Source organism: Haliotis cracherodii, unplaced genomic scaffold (genome assembly GCF_022045235.1).
Source record: "Haliotis cracherodii isolate W230 unplaced genomic scaffold, xgHalCrac1.p SCAF_17, whole genome shotgun sequence".
Lineage (NCBI taxonomy): Eukaryota > Metazoa > Mollusca > Gastropoda > Lepetellida > Haliotidae > Haliotis > Haliotis cracherodii.
In genome coordinates this window covers 17,466,614-17,487,824 of record NW_027266272.1, presented here as the reverse complement: position 1 = coordinate 17,487,824, position 21,211 = coordinate 17,466,614, and the positions used below count along the sequence as shown (strand labels likewise).

Here is a 21,211-nt window from a genome sequence, read left to right as displayed (position 1 = left end):
ACCATGTTTTTTTTAAGGTAAACAAATGACGTGCCTTTGATTGTGTTTGTGACGTGCGCCACCGGTGGGACAGGATACGCTCCCTTTTTCTCGAACACCTTGTAGGTGGTGAGGTGAAATTGGGTTTAACGTCGCGTCCAAGATTATTGCACTTATATAGCGACGTGCATGTACGTGTATGTGTTTGTGTGGCTGCTTGTACTAGTCCGGACTGATGCCGATTTATAGTGCTAGCTCACTGAGATTCCATACCGCAGTTTAACATGAATACCCCTTTCAGACACAGTATACTGACTCCGAGCCGACCAGTCCTTGTTTTAGCCCCTTAATGCCGAGCGCCAGACAGGGTAACAACAAGTACCATCTTTTAACGTCTTTTGGTATGACGCGGCCGGGGATCGAACCCCGGACCTTCCGCTCCCCGGGCGGACGCTCTACCACTAGACCACGGTGGCGGCCCGAACAACTTGTATCATCACTAATTTGATAGTGATTCCAAAGCACATGCTCATTATATAGTTGGAATCGTACAATGCATTCTGCTTTTTGGATATGGAAAGAGTTTTGTCATTTTTATTTGAAAGGATCCAAAAATGAGCATTTTTGGTGCTACAACACTGTAGTGGGTGGCTGTCAAGGGCATCTTGATAGTCTTGTAAAATACAAACACTTAAGTGACACTACAATATAGGTACACGTTTTGCAGCAGTATTACGGTAGTTTAATGACTGCCTTTCTCCCGTGTGGATTTCCTTGTGCTGATCGACAGGATAATATCTGTAAAAATCCTGGATTGAGTAGCCTGCATTGGTAGAAGTGTGAGAGTGAGGGTGACACTACTCATTATTATCTGATATGAATTTATGTATTTCTCATTTTATTATGATAAATGCTTTGCCCATTTTTATCTGATATAAATTTACATATTTCTCTAATGGACACACTCGTCTCTTCAAGCCAAATATATTTGCGATCAAGACGAATGGTATACTTACGGAATAGCATTGATCTATTTTAAGATACGATCAGTAGTGTGGCGCAGGATCGATGCAATCTATTGATACTTTAACTTGCCTGCCTTGCTACTTAGCAGTGGACTATAGCGATGGCCGATATCGATGATTCGTATACGCCTACACTGCACAAAACATGTCAATGTATCTGAAAACATATAACATAGTATCCATTTGTCTGTCTCACAGAGCCTAGAGAATACATTAAAACAGGAGTCCAACTCAAGTCTAGAATGATTTGGCAAGTCTAGATTGCCTCAATGAAATTAGGGATTGTTCTGGGCTCCATTTGAATTTTATCTATTTTATTTTGTAGATATATATTTTTAAATAAGATAACTTTATTTCTTTGACTACATGGGAGTCTAACCACCCATCAGCTGGTATGGTAGTTTAGTAAATTACGATTATCAAATGTAGGAGATTATGTGTGATTATCTCCATGAAGGTGTTGATTTAAGGGGTTGTGTCTTCTCGAACACCAGGTCCATTCACATCATGTTCACCACTATTTCCGCTCAATAGAATCTGTTTCGGTAGATACCCGAGACTGACTCTTCTCTGGCGTTGACGTGATGAATGTAAACCAACAAACTGAGACGTGTAGAAAAGGATTCTCATAAATGTACGTGCAATACGTAAGAAGAAGTTTAAAGTCCATTTTTCAATTGCGAATAGTCGCTGTTGAAATTGTGCTACGCACAGCAATTAATAGTGACATGAACTTTCCTTGAAGAATTTTAATCATTCGCGTGGTAACCGCCATGAGGTGTCTGTAGGCTTTTGTTGTCTCGCTTTCCATGTCCATTTGTTCCGAATTTCTTATAAGTGAGTGAGTGAGTATGGTTTTACGCCGCTTTTAGCAATATTCCAGCAATATCACGGCGGGGTTTCGAACCCGGTCTTCGGCGTGACGAGCGAACGCTTTAACCACTAGGCTACACGACCGCCCCGAATTTCTCATAAGTTGTGTAGAGGCGATAACTCTTTGCAGGCAGTTTAATAATACTGATAATATATAATATAATGCTACAATATAATCCTGAATACAAGCCATGATTACATCCGTGGGTAACACGGATGGCCCTGTTCAGTGTGCGGATGGCACAGGGGCATGCAGTTTCAAATACAATATATTATTGACAATTATATATATATAAAACGATTGCGCTTATATATTATGCATAACAGATGTATTATTAATATGCAGGCATATGCTGAAATATGAACGTTGCACTACAATCGTTTATAACTTTATTTTTGATCCACTTAACTACCATTGAGCAGTATTATCATGTTGTGTTTACCAAAGTCGAGTTTAAGTTCACATCAAAGGCGTACCTGAGATCATCTTCCTTAGGCGAGGGCGTTATCTGACTATAAAAGTCCAGTTTCAAGCCTTGCCGAACGAGGCTGGAATTTCTTGGTTCGATCGTAGCGCCCCCACGGGCTAATATGAGTTACGCTCCTTCTAAGCCCCTCCTATTGACCAATCAGATTCCACCTCTCATATCACTAGTCTTGCATTTGCTTCAAACAAAATGGCGGCCCCCAGCCAAGACGATTTGACCGATAATTAAGATAGATATTGTAATAAAATGGGTCTTACCTAACGAAGTGCATCAAATCATTTGAGCACCTTGATTAAAAACATGAAATGATTTGTGAAACGAAATATCTGTTGACTCCCACTACACATGTTTTGCAAAACCTGCAGTCGACCGAATTCTGCACGTTGAAATACACGTTGTTTACGAACCGGATATCTAATTCGTTATTAGCTGTGTAGTTTGATTAGACTATGCATGGACTCGTTAGTCCAGCCAAAATGTAACTCTGGAATTCCAGCCTGGTTAGGCAAGGGTGGAAACTGGACCTGTTATAGTCAGTTAACTCCCTTGCCTCGGGAAGATGACCTGAGATGTACCGAATCTGCAGCACAGGCACATTATACTCTATCGTGTGCAGTATTACTACCATGAAGTATTGCAATCTTTTTTTTTTTTTTTTGACATTTTTTATTCCTTTCGAAGAGTTGTACATCAGGTTCAGAGGTTACACAGTAGGTTTAGTCAATTGTAGTGATAATACGTTACATAGATGTACATTTGTTGTGATATAAATATAGCATGCATAATTGAAACACGCACACGCACACGCACACGCACACACACACCCACACACACACACACACGATATGCCTCAAGTAGAGCATGAAAAGTTGTGTCGATAGTCAGATATAACTAAAACAATTATGGTAGTATTGCTATTTGAGGCGTAACTGATCTATAGCCTTATTGTACAGGGCATGATTATTATATTAATTTGTGTAGGATTTTTCCCCATTTTCGTTCAAATTGTAATAGACCATTGTTTTTGGTGGCAATGAATTTTTCAATCATCGCTGTCTCTTTTAGTATTTTTCTAAAATTATCAAAAATTGGTTTCTCACCCTTTATACTTGATATATATATATATCTTTTACTGGATATTATAATATGATTAAGTAAAAGTTTATTTTTGTCGAATCCAAAAATAACTGAGTATTTGGTAAGTGAGATCCTAGTATTTGTGTCAAGGTTTAAAAAGGTTTCCAGTTTGCTCCAAAAGTGTTTAACATATTCACATTCCCAATATACATGCATAAGGTTTTCGCCATTTAAGTCACAAAAGGAGCAAATATCATTATCAACTAGTTTCATTCTTAATAATTCCTTTTTGGTGTAAATTATTCTGTGGATAAACTTAAACTGAAAGTCAATCAATTTAGTATCTTTAGTACATTTTCTGAAATTTGAATAAACTTCTTTCCATAAAGTATTGCAATCTTGATGGTTGCCTTAAAGTCCAGGTTGAAGGTGCAATGTAAGGCGTGTATGCATTTTAACTCTTATTTGGGCAGACCATAAATACTGCTACCGAATGATATAGATATGGATGTAGTCACATTATACACTAGCTTGTTCTGTGTCGATTGCCATTGGTTTTTTCTCATCTGTACGCATATTCATTATGATGATTATTTCCTTATTGTGGCTCAGACTACAAAACAAGAAGTAAACAACTTGTATGTTCATTATAAGGTACCTTGGTGAGACAATGTTACAATATGAGACCCGTGAAGACCCGGGGTAGAATAGGTCTTCAGCAACCCATGCTTGTCGTAAGAGGCGAGTAACGAAATCGGGTGGTCAGGCTCGCTGACTTGGTTGATGCATGTCATCGTATCCCAATTGCGTGGATCGATGCTCATGATATTAATGACTGGATTGTCTTGTCCAGACTCGATTATTTACAGACCGCCGTCATATAGCTGGAATATTGCTGAGTGCGGCGTTAAACAACAAACAGACAGAGAGATTGCTACATTCTGGATTACTGAATTGCTGTATCTATGTCATTGTATGTCGTGTGTCTTGACAATCTGTTACATGTATCGCTTTCCTATGTACACATTTCCCATTCGGTTAATAAAGTACTTTCAACAATAGGCCTTGGACCAGCAGCTTGTGTTTCGAGAGGACATCACAAGTACAATATGTCATATAACCTCTGATCTCCACAAGGGTGGTCGGGTAGCCTAGTGGTTAAAGCGTTCGCTCGTCACGCAGAAGACCCGGGTTCGATTCCCGACATGGGTACAATGTGTGAAGCCCATTTCTGGTGTCCCCCGCCGTGATATTGCTGGAATATTGCTAAAAGCGGCGTAAAACCATACTCACTCACTCACTCTGATCCCCACAAGCTTGATGCCAGATTTCATAGGGAGTACGTGAATTGTTTGAACGCCGCGATGAACAGTGTTTCAGACATATCACAGCGTGTCAGGTTATATAAAACATTATTTTCATATACAGTAAAATGGAATCTTCCGTCTGGGGTATGATGCTGACAAACCAAGAAACAATAATGGTAAACCGGGATTCGAACCTCAAATCAGAGGCTTCTGGCACGCCTGACGGACGTAACTCTTTTTCGCTCATTTCGACTCTTCTTATAAGAAAATGTCACTTTGTACTGCAGTTCCACATGAAATTGAAGACTAGAAAATTTGTGTCACCCCTTTTATCGTCCAATATGTGGTGTAATGACATCTATTGTGTTTTGCGATGTATTTTTTTAACCCCCCCCCAACACACACACACACACACACACTCCCCGGCCACGAAATGGAAGGGGGATATAGGAATGGGTGCTCTCCGTGTCCGTCCGGTTCGTTTCCGGAGCCGAACTAAAAAAACCCATGAGATATATCTTAACAAAAATTGGTACATTGATAGGTCTAGTGGTGAACTGGTGTCTTTTGATAGTTCGGGATTTAAAAAAAAATTGTTTTCGAGTTTCCATGGCAACGACTTTGACTTTGACATGTCATATTGGCGGGGGATATGAGTATTTCATGCTTGTTCTTCTATTATATTCAGGGTTGTGTGCAGAAATAAACAGGCGCATAACAGTGTCACTGTGACTCATCCATACAGGTGATCTACGTGAGTGCGGTCCTAACACATACGGCTCCCTGGTCACGTATACCGTAGTACAACAGTCTGTGTTTGCATGGATGACGCACAGCCAGCCGAGTGTCGTGACCATAATGTGACGGCGCCACTGTGGTCGTGGGTTCGAATGTAGGTCCTCACCGTCGCTGTCAGGACCATAGCCGTGCTGTCGGGTTTCACCGAGTGGTTAACCACGATCCACAGCAGTCAGGTAAAGTGTCGTGACACTGATATATTGTACACACTGCTAAACTGACTCGATTGTTGACCTCGGGGGTTGGATGGGAGTGGGAGTGGGAGTGGGAGAGGGAGTGGGAGTGGGAGTGGGATATTATGCAATATGCAATATAAAACGATTTGTGGAATGGACTTAGGCAGACATAAGGACTTTTAAAACAAATATTGTCACCCAAGCTATCAATTAATAATTTCACAATGTATAGTGAGTGCCCTGTGGGTCTTCAGTAACCCATGCTTGTCGTAAGAGGCGACTAACGGGATCGCTGACTTGGTTGATACATGTCATCGTATCCCAATGGCGTGGATCGATGCGCATGAGGTCAATCACTGGATTGTTTGGTCCAGACTCGATTATTTTCAGATCGCCGTCATATAGCTGGAATATTGCTGAGTGCGGCGTTAAACAACAACAAACAAACAAAGCAAATGGTCCAGTAAATTTTCTCTTGTACAGGTCACTTTAGAAGATTGTATGCACGCTTCTTTTGTGTGCACGTCCCGCTCACTCTGGCTGAGTGGTATTTGTTCCTGTAGGAAGAGTTGGTTGGTTGGTTTGTTGCTTTACACCGCAGTCAGCAATATTCCAGCTATATGACGGCAGTCTGTAAATCGTGTCTTGAGCAGACAATCCAGTGACTGATATCATGAGCATCGATCCACCCAATTGGGATCAATGACATGCTCTAACCAAGTCAGCGAGCCCGATCCCGTTAGTCGGCTCTTACGACAAGCAAAGTCGCCTTTTACGGCAAGCATGGGTTGCTGAAGACCTATTCTACCCCGGATCTTCACGGTTCTTGTAGGAAGAGGTGGCCCCTGACTGAAATTGAATGAGGAACAGTAGCGACTGTCTTCCAGGAACAGACAGTACTCATCTCCAAGTCGTGAACAAAGTGACATCACTTCAATTTTGACAGGGATTGTTCTAGATGTTTGCTCGGCCTCAAACAGATGAAAAGGAAAGTCACTTGCTCCCCTGGAAAAGCATGGGAACATATGGTTCAAGTTAAAATAGGGAATAACATTGGAGGTCATATTTGTTACTCATGGAAATGTCCTCCCCATCTACCACAACACGTTTTAAAAGATTTGCTGGTGCTTTTAATGTTGTAGTGAGTGAGTGAATATGGTTATACGCCGCTTCGAATTTTCAAAAGACAGCATGTTCACAAACGTTTTGGATGCTTATTTCATAACGATCTTTACAAATCAGATGTTACAAGGTTCCCTGTTACAATTTACGGTTGGTACATATAACATTATAAAACTCCAATACCATAATCTCCTAAATATAAGTTGTTGTTGTTGTTGTTGGTTTGTTGTTTAACGCCGCACTCAGCAATATTCCAGCTATATGACGGCGATCTGTAAATAATCGATTCTGGACCAGACAATCCAGTGATTGATATCATGAGCATCGATCCACCGAATCGGGATCAATGACATGCATCAACCAAGTCAGCGAGCCTGACCACCCGATCCCGTTAGTCGCCTTTTACGACAAGCATAGTCGCCTTTTACGGCAAGCATGGGTTGCTGAAGATCTACTCTACCCCGGATCTTCTGGTGAGGAGATTGCTCATAATATCGGTGACTGGTTTGTCTGGCACCAGCTCGTCATCACATCGGATGTTTATTGCTTTGTTTAACAACAAAGAATCAGTCCTATCTTGTTTGCCATCAGTTATGAGAATGTGGCTAGCAATCATCTGATGGCATAACTGTTTTTATGTAAACATTAATCTCTTTTAAATGACTCGGTAGTGAGGTACAAGAAATTTAATATATATTTTATAAATAGTTCTATGACAAAGTCAGAAGAGTCTATTCGAAGGTGTTTCCTCTCAATAGATTCCAGGTGTTACAGATGATTGACGGTCTGGAACACACGGGAGGTGTACGCTGGTCCCTTGTTGGATGTATGGCGATTATCTGTGTGGTTATGTTCCTGTGTTGTTAATATGTTCCCATGTGGTTATGTTCCTGTGTGGTTATGTTCCCAAGTGGTTATGTTCCTATGTAGTTATGTTCCTGTGTGGTTATGTTGCTGTGGGGTTATGTTCCCGTGTTTTATGTTCCTGTGTAGTTATGTTCCTGTGTGGTTATGTTCCCAAGTGGTTATGTTCCTATGTAGTTATGTTCCTGTGTGGTTATGTTCTCGTGTTTTATGTTCCTGTGTAGTTATGTTCCCGTGTTTTATGTTTCTGTGTAGTTATGTTCCTGTGTAGTTATATTCCTGTGTGGTTATGTTCCTGTGTGGTTATGTTCCTGTGTAGTTATGTTCCTTTGTAGTTATGTTCCTGTGTGGTTATGTTCCCAAGTGGTTATGTTCCTATGTAGTTATGTTCCTGTGTGGTTATGTTCTCGTGTTTTATGTTCCTGTGTAGTTATGTTCCCGTGTTTTATGTTTCTGTGTAGTTATGTTCCTGTGTAGTTATGTTTCTGTGTGGTTATGTTTCTGTGTGGTTATGTTCCTGTGTGGTTATGTTCCTGTGTAGTTATGTTTCTGTGTAGTTATGTTCCTGTGTAGTTATGTTTCTGTGTGGTTATGTTTCTGTGTGGTTATGTTCCTGTGTGGTTATGTTTCTGTGTAGTTATGTTCCTGTGTAGTTATGTTTCTGTGTGGTTATGTTTCTGTGTGGTTATGTTCCTGTGTAGTTATGTTTCTGTGTAGTTATGTTTCTGTGTAGTTATGTTTCTGTGTAGTTATGTTTCTGTGTAGTTATGTTCCTGTGTAGTTATGTTTCTGTGTAGTTATGTTTCTGTGTGGTTATGTTCCTGTGTTTTATGTTCCTGTGTAGTTATGTTTCTGTGTAGTTATGTTTCTGTGTAGTTATGTTTCTGTGTGGTTATGTTCCTGTGTAGTTATGTTCCTGTGTAGTTATGTTTCTTTGTAGTTATGTTTCTGTGTAGTTATGTTCCTGTGTGGTTATGTTCCTGTGTAGTTATGTTTCTGTGTAGTTATGTTCCTGTGTAGTTATGTTCCTGTGTAGTTATGTTCCTGTGTGGTTATGTTCCTGTGTAGTTATGTTCCCGTGTGGTTATGTTTCTGTGTAGTTATGTTCCTGTGTGGTTATGTTCCTGTGTGGTTATTATGTTCCTTTGTGCTTATGTTTCTGTGTGGTTATTTTCCTGTGTGGTTATGTTCCTGTGTGGTTTTGTTCCCGTGTGGATATGTTCCTGTCTGGTTATGTTCCTGTATGTATCCCCTAAACTTGAGAGGCTTTTGGAACCCGGAGTAAGTTTATGGGAGTACATGTGTACATTAATATATATGGTTTTATTTGAAGTGTAACGACTAGTGATATGAATGTAAATAACTGAAAAGGTGAATTGGAAGATGTTCCTTGTTTTTTTACTGACATGCAATTTTAATCATTTTATTTAATTTCAGTGTTTGAGTAGATGCACCTTCTGCAAATTTCATGCAACGATTTCTTATAATTTTAGTGAGCCTACGACAGGCACATCCAATAGTTCGAATATAAATAAACATAAGGCTCTGATGCTTGTTATTTACACAGGTCTGGATCGAAGCGTGTAGCTTGGCACTGAACTCTTTGGGTGTGGCTATGGGAAACATCGTAACTATGGTTGGACACAACGAAGTAACAAAACTGCTATAAGTAAATAGTGTTTCCTGTCTTGGCGACGTTGTCATGTGTTTTATAATTATTATTTTTTATTTGTATATTTAATGCAGAATCCATAACAAAAGTCATCCTGTGATGATTCCTGGTAAGAGTATTGGTCCCCACTTGTCGCAAGAGCCGATTAAAGCATGTCATCGTACCCCAATTGCGTGGAACGATGTTCATGATGTCAATCACTGGATTTTCTGAACAAGACTACATTTACTTAAAGCCTTACCGTCGTATTGCTGAATGCGGCGTTTAAGAACCAACCAAACTGTTGTGCATAAAAAATTGTGTGTTACACAGGGATGTTCTACTTGTTGGCATAACCGATATGCTCTCTCTTATCTGAACTGGTTTTGCATTCTTTGCCATCTTGGGCATGCTGTCCATCAACTCGGGATTCCTGTAGAAGCTTTCGAGTCATCAGGTGATTTCAAAAACAAATTCACTTGTACTTCGGCAAGGACTGGCTCGTTTGAAGGATATATGTGTGTGTTGCAATGGAAAAAATCCGAAATCTGAAACCTCATCGGTGGATCTTGAACATACGATGTGATTAAAAATGTAAAGTTGCTTTATGTCGGGGAAGCATGGTGTTACCATTGTCACACTGATTAGTGAGGGTAAATTTTGTAAACTGTCTAACTATGTGGTCATGTTATATCGTATAATCTTTTTCAATGTGTTATCAGTTATTACATTGTTATGGATTGTCTGGTCCTGACTCGATTATTTACAGACCGCCGTCATATAGCTGGAATATTGCTGAGTGCGGCGTTAAACAACAAACAAACAAAACAAACAATAAAATGCCGTAAAAGTAAAAGGCGACTATGCTTGTCGTAAGAGACGACTAACGGGATCGGGTTGTCAGGCTCGCTGACTTGGTTGGAGCATGTCATTGATCCCAATTGCCTGGATCGTTGCTCATGAGATCAATCACTGGATTGTCTGGTCCAGACATGATTATTTTCAGATCGCCGTCATACAGCTGGAATATTGCTGAATAAAAACTGGTGAGCATTTATATCTCCATTAAACAGTTGTGGCTAAAGTAAAACAGTCACGAATATCATGTTAGCCCTGCTGTTGTGATTGAAATACCCATATGTGATGGTGAATATATCTGTATCCTTCTTTTATCAGTCTATATCCTCGAAGGGGGTTAAACTAGTGTAAAATTATTGTCCCCCTTAGAGGGTATGTAAGTCCACGTCTTTCAAGGTATGTTTATTTCTACCATGTTTTTAATCGTCGCATATGTGTTGTTTTAATGTTTGCTAAATGTGTCAATAATCGCCAACAGCTGTAGGGATGAGTCTCAAGTATCTGAGGTAACAGATTCCTCTGGGTCTTAGAAGTAAAAAAGTGGTGAAGGTTATATAAATGGCACAAAATAAGTGTTCGCGTAAAGGGTAGGTGCGTCCTGCCCTACCGGTAACACCCGCCACTCACACAAGTTTCGTAAATAGGTAAACGTTGTTTGGTGCCTAACGCCGCACAGCGATACAACGGTGGCCTGGAAATAATCAAGTCTGGACAAGACAATCCACTAACACCATAGCTTAAATGTTCACTCAGTGATTTATCAAATAGGTCTTCAGCGACCCATGCTTGCCATAAAAAGGCGACTATGCTTGTCGTAAAAGGCGACTAACGGGATCGGGTGGTCAGGCTCGCTGACTTGGTTGATGGATGTCATCGATCCCAATTGGGTGGATCGATGCTCATTATATTAATCACTCAATTATGTACAGACCGCCGTCATATAGCTGGAATATTGCTGAGTGTGGCGTGAAACAACAAACCAACCAACCAAATGATTTATCAAAACTTACATTTTGCACCTTACATACAGTTATCGTTAAATGCTATACTTTGACGGAAATTGTCTGCACTGTTTTTCCTCTTATATTCTAATGGGGCATGATTTAACATAATCAGTCATTCAGTGAAACCTAGGAGCATAGGTACCGTGCCGACCACTAATCGAGGCTCACACTACGGTATCCTCACTATTTGTTAGTGATTTAAAAACACATGCTCATCATATAGACGGAATCTTAAAATCTACTTTGATTTCGGGCCCGTGAAGATCCGGGCTAGAATAGGTCTCAGCAATCCATGCTTGCCGTAAAAGGTGACTATGCTTGCCGTAAAAGGTGACGATGCTTGTCGTAAAAGGCGACTATGCTTGTCGTAAAAGGCGACTATGCTTGTCGTAAAAGGCGACTATGCTTGCCGTAAAAGGTGACTATGCTTGTCGTAAAAGGCGACTAACGGGATCGGGTGGTCAGGCTCGCTGACTTGGTTGAAACATGTCATCGATCCCAATTGCAAACAAACAAACAAACAAACTTGGATTTCTAAGTTTCGGTGATCCATTCATAAATTATCATGTACACAGCCATGTTGTCCTTGACGCCATCTGAAATGTTTCGGCGTATACTTAACACTGGTTCACCCTTTCATTATCATGTCTATTTTTAAATATAGACATGATAATGTTTTTACCGCTTTTATTATTTACATATATTAAAATACAAAATGCAACAAAGAGGGTTTGGGTGATCCTTGCACAGTCAAGCTCATCATCAGCTCAGGGCCCTTGCCCCCTCTTCACGCAGCCCAGACAGCGAAATAGACTTCTCGCAGGAAGCGCTGCCTTGTCTAACCCACCGAAAACGTTTCGGAGAATGTGGAGACTCCCCAACACTGCATCCTTCTGCTTTACCAAGGTTGTGGGAAGGGCTGTATTCCTGGTAGCAAAACCGGGTTCTCTCCCAATATCAGTCCACATATTGGGAGGTACCAAACATTTTGCTTTTAGCAGTTCGTATTGAATATGGAAAGGGTTTTGTCGGGTGATGTTGAGGGGGTTGGGGCGTAAATGGGCTTCATATATAGTTCAATAAATTTATTCTGAAATTGAAAAATGCATCTTTCAATACATGTTCGTGAAGCCATCTCGCCATCAGGCCGTGGTTCACAGTTTGCACACCATCCAAACAAACAATTAGAATGACTGCGGATGCTTGGCACCCTGAAGTACATGTCCATGTTACTCTCATTTTCCGTAGGCAGTTAAGACAGAAATCCATACGTATAGCACCAATTTGTTAAATCAGTTAATGAGGTGAAATGGGGTTTAACGTCGCGTCAAAGATTATTGCACTTACATGTGTGTGTGTGGCTGCTTGTACTAGTCCGAACTGATGCCGATTTATAGTGCTAGCCCACTGAGATACCATGCCGCAGGTTAACATGAATACCCCACTCAGACACAGTATACTGACTCCGAGCCAACCAGTCCTTGTTTTAGCCCCTTAATGCCGAGCGCAAGACAGGGTAACAACATGTACCATCTTTTAACGTGTTTGGTATGACGCGGCTGGGGATCGAACCCCGAACCTCCGCTCTCAGGGCGGATGCTCTACCATTAGACAACGGAGGCGATCTGAAATCAGGTAATAACCACATACGACCAATTGATAATAAATAAATTTTATTGTAACAGATTTTGGCTTACAAGAACAAAGGCACCACACTGGGTCAAATACATGGCAGAAGCAACAAGGAATAGGCCCCCAAATTAATGTAATTGCACTTCATGGGTTCGAATCTCAGACTCGCCCTGGATCTTTCAAGGTTTGTCATCACCATCCCCGTGCTCTAGGGTTTAACCAAAATTAAACATATATAATAAGCTTGTGTTTATGAATTACTATCAAATAGTTGTGACACCAGATGTTTGCAAGAAGGTGAGCGAAACATCCCCCCCCCCCCCCCCACACACACACACACAAACCATAAAACAAAACTCACAAACACACAACACAAAAGCATAAAGTTTTGTTATATCGACGTTAAAAGAAAAATAATGGGGGCTAACGGTATTTCAGTAAGGATCACAGCTGCTATGTCAATGTGGGAGAAATTCAGAAGTACTCGTAATAAACACAACAGGAACATGGTTCTTACCATGATTATAGGATTATGTCTAGCCCCAAATTGATTATTTTACACGAATAACAGATGTGATGTAGTGAACTTAATGTTATTATTATGACAACGGACATAGTTTTTGTCTTTGTATTACCCTTCTTAGCGTGTGTGCATGTTGCGTTTAATAATAAAATATGTCATTGAGGAAACGGTACATGTTCACTGTATCAATACCCTATGTAATTGCGTTGCACATGTTGGTTGGTTTGATGTTTAATGCTGCACTCAGCAATATTCCAGCTATATGACGGCGGTCTGTACATAATCGAGTCTGGACCAGATAATCCAGTGATTGATATCATGAGCATCGATCCACGCAATTGTAATCGATGACATATTCTACCCCGGATCTTCCTGGGTCCGCTGTATATGTACATAATGAATATAATCTATAGCTTGAACAAAATACCCTGCCAATTCAAATTAACTGTATAAATGTTCTTGTCTCTTTCAAGTCTAATAACTGCGAAGACTTATATAAAATTATGTTGCTGTCGGTTGCATTTCTGAATGTATATGGGTTGTGTCCATAAAATGTTACCACATTCGTAAACCGTAAAATGTATTTAACACTACTGCCAGACTTACTCAGCTCTAAACGGGCGTATGATATAAATGTTCAAGTCACAAAAAGTACAAAGGATTTAACTAAACACGTTGGGATATATAACACAGTCCAGAATTTCGACATCCGGAAATACTAACGCGTCGTTAAGATATCAAACATTTTTATGAAAATTGTGGAATACACTGATGGTTACAATCAATCTCATTAAAATCAGATCTAAGTTCTCTCTGCCTCTAAACAAAGATCTGAGGACATGCCATTACGGGTCACGTCTGAACGACGTTTCGCGAACTTTGACCGACCACTGAAATGACTAACAAGAAGTCGACATCAGCCAATTAGAAAGCATCTTTCTCGAGCTTTAAGGCACTCGTTTCAATCTGGTGACTTACATTTCAGACTACGCTTGAACAATATGTTGACACAGTTCTCGATTAAAATTTTGGAAACTGAACAAACGAACATTCCGGAATGTCTAATATATGGTTGAGATTGTATATCATTGCTTCCCACGTACTGTGCAACGCCTCCTCCGTTCAAATGTTTATCCCACGGAAGCGAGAGATAGACGATAATTTTGACGGAATCAGTCGTAGGGGCCGTAACTGTTGTACGGAATACCCCGTGTTAACGTTTTCGAGCTTGCATGATTAGAAAACACATTCCGACTGTCACTTTCATGATCTGGTAAGCGACGCTCTCATTGGTCGGATGAAGGTCGTTCTGACGTGACCCGTAAAGGGACCTTTGTTTGGCGATAGCAAGAACTAAAGTCTGATTTTAATGAGATTGGGTTACAATAAGAGGCACAATCGTAAACAATCGCATCAAACCGAATCAGAGATTCATTCACAGCGCAATGAAAGTCAGAAGGGAAATATCGATATCATTTAAGTCTTTAAGTGATCAATCACACATTCTTATTTGATAACGTCCAATCTAAACACATTTAGATATTAATAGCAACATGTAAGAGTCAAGCAAAGATTTTAGAGATGTACTTATGTAAACTGATTTGATTTGTTTAATTTAGAAGACCTCGGTTCAGATGTTGTTCTACTTTAACCAGACACACAAGAATTTGAACATTTTTAGAATTGTAAGCGGTTTCATTCTAATCGGTTCCTAACAAGTTTTGAATACAAACATAAGTGTTAATGCATCAAAGCGCGTTTAATAATATGTGACAAGGATTAAGACAGCGTTTTTACCAGTTAGACATCGTGGGAGCTGAAGTCCCCACTACTAAATCATTAGCCGAGTGAGTGAGTGAGTGACTGAGTGAGTGAGTGAGTGGCGTGGCGTGGCGTGAGTGAGTGAGTGAGTGAGTGAGTGAGTGAGTGAGCGAGCGAGTGAGGTTTTACGCTGCTTTTAGCAATAAGGACAGTCTTGATCCACTGAATAATACACTTGCTTGGACACAAGCAACAGGGGCTGGTGTGTCGAAATCCTCTTTCGGCGAATTAGTTAAGTCATATCTACAGTTTTATCCTATGAATTCAGGTTATTGAAATGCATGACGTAGTTTCCTTAAGGTACTCAACATAAGCCATTTTCTCAGTATCTTCTGTGCATATTTCACAGACAATGATAATAATAATAATGTCCATCAACATGCGACATGAACTTGAATAATAAGTGAAAAATTAAAAAGAAAACATTTATGTGCCAAAGACAAGTGAACTAAACACACCCGCAACCCTTTTAAATATGATTCTCAAGTGTACAGTGCTGGGTTTGTGCATGTTTTGTTTGTTTGTTGTTTAACGCCGCACTCGGCAATATCCCAGCTATATGACGGCGGTCTGTAAATAATCGAGTCTGGACCAGACAATCCAGGCGTTGACATCATCAGCATCGATGTAAGCTATTGGGATACATGCATCAACAAAGTCAGCGAGCTTAACCACCCGATCCCGTTAGTCGCCTCTGTCGACAATCATAGTCGCTTCTCACGGCAAGCATACATGTAGGCTGGTGAATACCTATTCTAGCTCGGATCTTCACGGGTCTGTAGGTGAATCGGGAACGACAATGGCATGCTAGAAAATATGACCTTGAGGAATAGATTGCAAAAAACAAACACTTGTGAAATATTTATGGTAAGGTACAGGTTACAAATTCACTAATACACAACAGTTTCCCCAGATATGATTATATTCAGGTTTGTTTATGTTGTCAGAAAAATGAAAAATGAAAGAAACTCAAGAAATGTCGCAGAATGAAACCTATTATATTGAATTGAATATGAGGATTGACGGTTAAACTTCTAAAAACCTTACACATTATTTTATCTTTTAGCAAGCGACTTATCATGTCCAACTTCTTTGAGTGGCATTTAGAAGTTGGTGTGATGAAGTAAGACGAGTTCTATGGATGAACAACTTCTTTATTACAATTAGTGCGACGTTTCGGTGTAGATCCTAACACCTTTATCAAGTGATGACTTGCTTGATAAAGGTGTTAGGATCTACACCGAAACGTCGCACTAATTGTAATAAAGAAGTTGTTCATCCATAGAACTCGTCTTACTTTATCATGTCCAATTGATTGTGTATGACTCGGCATTTGCTATATAAACATACACTTAAAACGTTATTTGTCCACCTAATACGAGAATTGATAACTCTGCATTTACTTAGGAACGGACTATTTACTGTTTCCAATGTACATGAACATGTTGGGTTGTGTACCCATATATTTTTATTATTAAAGTTTCACGGGAACCTTTTTCATTCCCGTTCATTCCACTATCGAATTTTTCTTAAGCAACAGTCAGCCATTTTGTAGCTATATCACCACGGCCCTTTCCATAATCACTAGCATCAAATACAGTAAACTACGGTTATGACGAACTCAAAGGGACCACCCATTTTAGTTCGTAATAACCGTAGTTCGTTATAAGCATATATACAGCATATATGCAACATATAGCCGGGGCTAACAAGTAAGTTCGTTATATCGGCCAGTTCGTTATAATCGTGTTCGTTATAACCGTAGTTTACTGTACTGATGATGCCAGGTGTTCGCGACCAGGTGACCATAGCACATTCTACTTATTACGACCTTAATGTACTTGTCGTAAAAGGCTACTAACGGGATCGGGTGGTCAGGCTCGCTGACTTGGTTGATGCATGTCATCGATCCCTATTGGGTGGATCGATGTTCATGATGTAAATCACTGGATTGCTGGTCCAGATTCGATTATTGACAGACCGCCGTCATATAGCTGGAATATTGCTGAGTGCGGCGTTAAACAGCAAAACAACAAACCAACTGAAATTGCAGCTGTCGTGTCCTGGTGTCAATCAGCACATTGTAGCTAATGCTGATTGTCAATAACTCATGGAAAACACCATGCCACATGTAGCTCCAGTAACTGCCGTTATGTCCTGGTAACAATCAGCATATGTTTAGCTTTAACTGCAACTGCGATATGGTGAGAAAACCCTCACAGAAGGGAAATGTCACAGATGTATTTCTGATCTTGGTGGGTGCATCCCGTATCATCAAACCTGAAGTCGGATTGCATTTCGAGACATTCGGACCATCCTTTCTTTGTGTACTCTGGAAAGACTGTGTCGTCCACCACCCATCTCCATACCCCATCCTCGGCCATGTCTGTTGCTCCAAGGAAGTATTCATTGGCTCCATCTGAATAATATGAATCACGAAGCTGTGCGGAATAACTTCTTTGATTGCTCATTTCGGAAGAAATGTATTCTTGTCCCATTCCCGAAAATATTCTATTACTTAAAAAGGTGAGATAAGGTGAAATGGGGTTTAACGTCGCTTCCAAGATTATTGCACTTATATAGCAACGTGTGTGTGTGTGTGTGTGTGTGTGTGTGTGTGTGTGTGTGTGTGTGTGTGTGTGTGTGTGTGTATGTGTGTGTGTGTGTTTGTGTGTGTGCTTGTACTTGTCCGGACTGATGTCGATTTATAGTGCCAGCCCACTGAGATACCATGCCGCAGTTCAACATGAATACCCCACTCAGACACAGTATTCTGACTCCGAGCCGACCAGTTCTTGTTTTAGCCCCTTAATGTTGTCAGACAGGGTAACAACAAGTACCATTTTTAAACGTCTTTTGGTATGACGCGGCCGGGGATTGAACCCCGGACCTTCCGCTCTACCACTAGACCACAGAGGCGGTCTTTTTAAAAAAGGAAAAGCAGCAGTAACTTTACCTGCTTTAATAATCTCTCGCACTAACTGTCGCTTCTCCGGGGTGTCCAGCTTGGCCAGGTCGCCACCCTCCTTTTTGCATTCCTCGCGGGCTTCCATCCAGATAGTCTTTTTTGTATGTATTTTGTAGCAGAAGTTCGAGGAAATGTCGTACACGTAGCCAAACCCGGCAGCCGCGGCACAAGCTACAAAACAATGACATATGTAACCACTTCATGGAACCTTTGTACAATAATCATATCCCATCAGAATAAACGGAACCTTCATTGAAGACGTTCTTATGTTTGTGTACTACCCATCAGTTTGAACACACGATGCTATTTAGAAAGTGGTCAATTGTTATAGGGGGTGAGTGAGTGAGTTGGGTTTAACGCCGCTTTTAACAGTATTCCAGTTATATCACGGCGTGTCAGATTAATGTGGGAGGAAAGCCCGAAGTGATGCAGGTCTCAGACATTTACCACTTCGGTGAAACCCACGAGCACGGGTATGGTGCTGACAAACCTAGAAACATAATCGGGGCGAACCGGGATTCGAACCCACAATCATAGGTTTCTGGCGTGCCCAATGTACACAACTCTGCACAGCGAATCGCGGCGCCTTAGACGACTGGGCCACCCGTGCCCCCTGTCATATGTTTTAGTTGGGATAACACAAATCCAAAGAGGCAACGCCACGAGGAATTGGATTTAACATGTTGAACAACTACAGTAATGTAGCGTTAGCTTATTGACCCGTGAAGATTCCGGGGTAGCATAGGTCTTCAGCAACCCATGCCTGCCGTATAAGGTGACTACGCTTGTCGTAAAAGGCGACTAACGGGATCGGGTGGTCAGGCTCGCTTACTTGGTTGATGTATGTCATCGATCCCAAATGCGTGGATCGATGCTCATGATATTAATCACTGGATTGTCTGGTCCAGACTCGATTATTTACAGACATAATGATAATGATAGCAATTATCACTGTAGTTTATCCAGATTCCCGATGGTTAATTCTGACTCGATCGCCGAATGACGAGGGCGACGCCATGTTTGTTTATAAACAGTGAAAGTAGTCCCTACTTGACCTTTAACATTTTCATCTCTATCCGCATATGACCCCAACGGATATCGTTTTTATCCGTTGGCTTTATCCTGCCGAGAAACCTACCCATGATAAAGTGCATATACTCACCCTGATTGGCGTACATGAAGGTGTTTGCCTGTGACATCAGAGAGAGCATCTCCGGAAGAACAGAGTGACAGACACACGTTCCCGTCGTCACATCATAGTTTGCAGTAACGGCTTTCTCCCCTTTACAAAAGATAATACAGTCTTCTGTACAACTCAAAGTCGCACGGGAGAGAATGTGATCGATACCAATCTTTCCTTTTTCCTCAAGGTAATACGTTGTTGTGCTTATAACATGGGCGGTGAACGAAGTAAACAGATAGATTGATAGACAAAACATACTTAAAAGTTTTTAAAAAAAATTCTGCTTGCAAACAACGATGTGAATCTTTTATGCCGTTGACTCAAACTGTTCTTGTGTTTTGAAGTCACATGCGCATCGCCAATTTGTTGTTGACTTCTTGCGACGAAATCTACAAGATAAACATTTGAAAATCAATTATCGTAATTCCAGCACTAGAACACTTCGAAAACACTAGATGAAGCATGGTCGTAATTGTTTACTTGTTGCAAAACAATCTACCCAAAAACATCTGAGATGCATTCATCATGAATAGTCAATATACACACTTTAAACACATTCAGGCTCGTCGTGCATTTCTTCCTTTTTAATCACATGAGATCAAAGCAACCAGTGAAAGTCTTTGATGTCGATGTTATGGGAGGTAAATGTAAAACGGCAAAGCTAAAGACATACCAGTCTCGATTATCCGTCGAAATCAGTTCTTTTTGGCGTAAAAGGCAAAATACCGATGATCATAATGTCAATGGATCATTAAAAGTCAGTGATGACACCAGGTGTTCGCGAAAAGAGGAAGCATACCCAGCACTACCGGAAGCATCCCCTACCAATTTCTTTTAGTAATCAGTAGATTCGTATTGAATACTCAGCAGGAATATATACAGCTTTTTATCAGCAAAACATAAGTACGTCATCATGTAAATAGATGTAATTTTTGTAATATTATCCGGCGGTATGGTTTTACGCCCTTTTAGCAATATTCCAGCAATATCACGGCGAGGGACATCTGAAATGGGCTTCACACATTGTACCCATGTCGGGAATCGAACCCGGGTCTTCGGCGTGACGAGCGACCGAGTTGCATATACAAGATCCAACTAACAAATATTTGAATTAGATCGTAGGCAAATTTCAACCATTTGAATACGTAATGACAGAAGTACAAGCCTGGGTTTCTAACCGTGAGGATACAGGTAGGTAAATCCGTGCAAATAACATGAATGTAAAGTCAGCCATGACATCGGTGAGTACTTGATTCTGATTAGGTTAAAATGAGTTATTACATTTCCATTTGATACCTCTAAATTAATAATAAAGGCGACAAAACCCTTTACATATTCATAAGAATTATATGCCAAAAGTCGATTGTACTATTACGACTATATGATGACTGGGTGAGTGAATATGGTTTTACGCCGCTTTTAGCAATATTCCAGCAATTCACGACGGGGGACACCAGAAACGGTCTTCACACATTGTACCCATGTCGGGAATAGAACCCGGGTCTTCGGCGTGACGAGCGAACTCTTTAACCACCAGGCTACCCCACCGTCCCGACTATATGATGAGCATATTCTTGTGAATCACTATCAAATAGTGATGATATCAGGTGTTCTCGACATGGCTTGTTGGTTGGTTTGTTGTTTAACGCCACACTCAGCAATATTCCAGCTTTATGACAGGAGTCTGTACCAGACAATCCAGTGATTGATATCGTGAGCATCGATCCTCGCAATGTGGGATCGATGACATGCATCAACCAAGTCAGCGAGCATGACCACCCGATCCCGTTAGTCGCCTTTTACGAAAGCATGGTCGCATTTTACAGCAAGCATGGGTTGCTGGGTTTTCCAATTTCTAATCC

The 21,211-nt window shown here is 40.7% G+C and overlaps 1 protein-coding gene across 1 annotated transcript; it reads right to left on the bottom strand.

Moving 5' to 3' along the window:
- Positions 1–17,361: 17,361 nt before the first annotated feature.
- On the bottom strand, positions 17,362–19,605 carry LOC139464470 (C-type lectin domain family 5 member A-like). Its single transcript, XM_071245999.1, has 3 exons — positions 19,329–19,605; positions 18,155–18,337; positions 17,362–17,617 (listed from the first exon to the last, which is right to left on the bottom strand). Exons 1-3 carry the CDS (start codon positions 19,603–19,605, stop codon positions 17,415–17,417), a joined length of 663 nt encoding a protein of 220 aa, XP_071102100.1. The 3' UTR covers positions 17,362–17,414.
- Between the last annotated feature and the right edge of the window lie 1,606 nt (positions 19,606–21,211).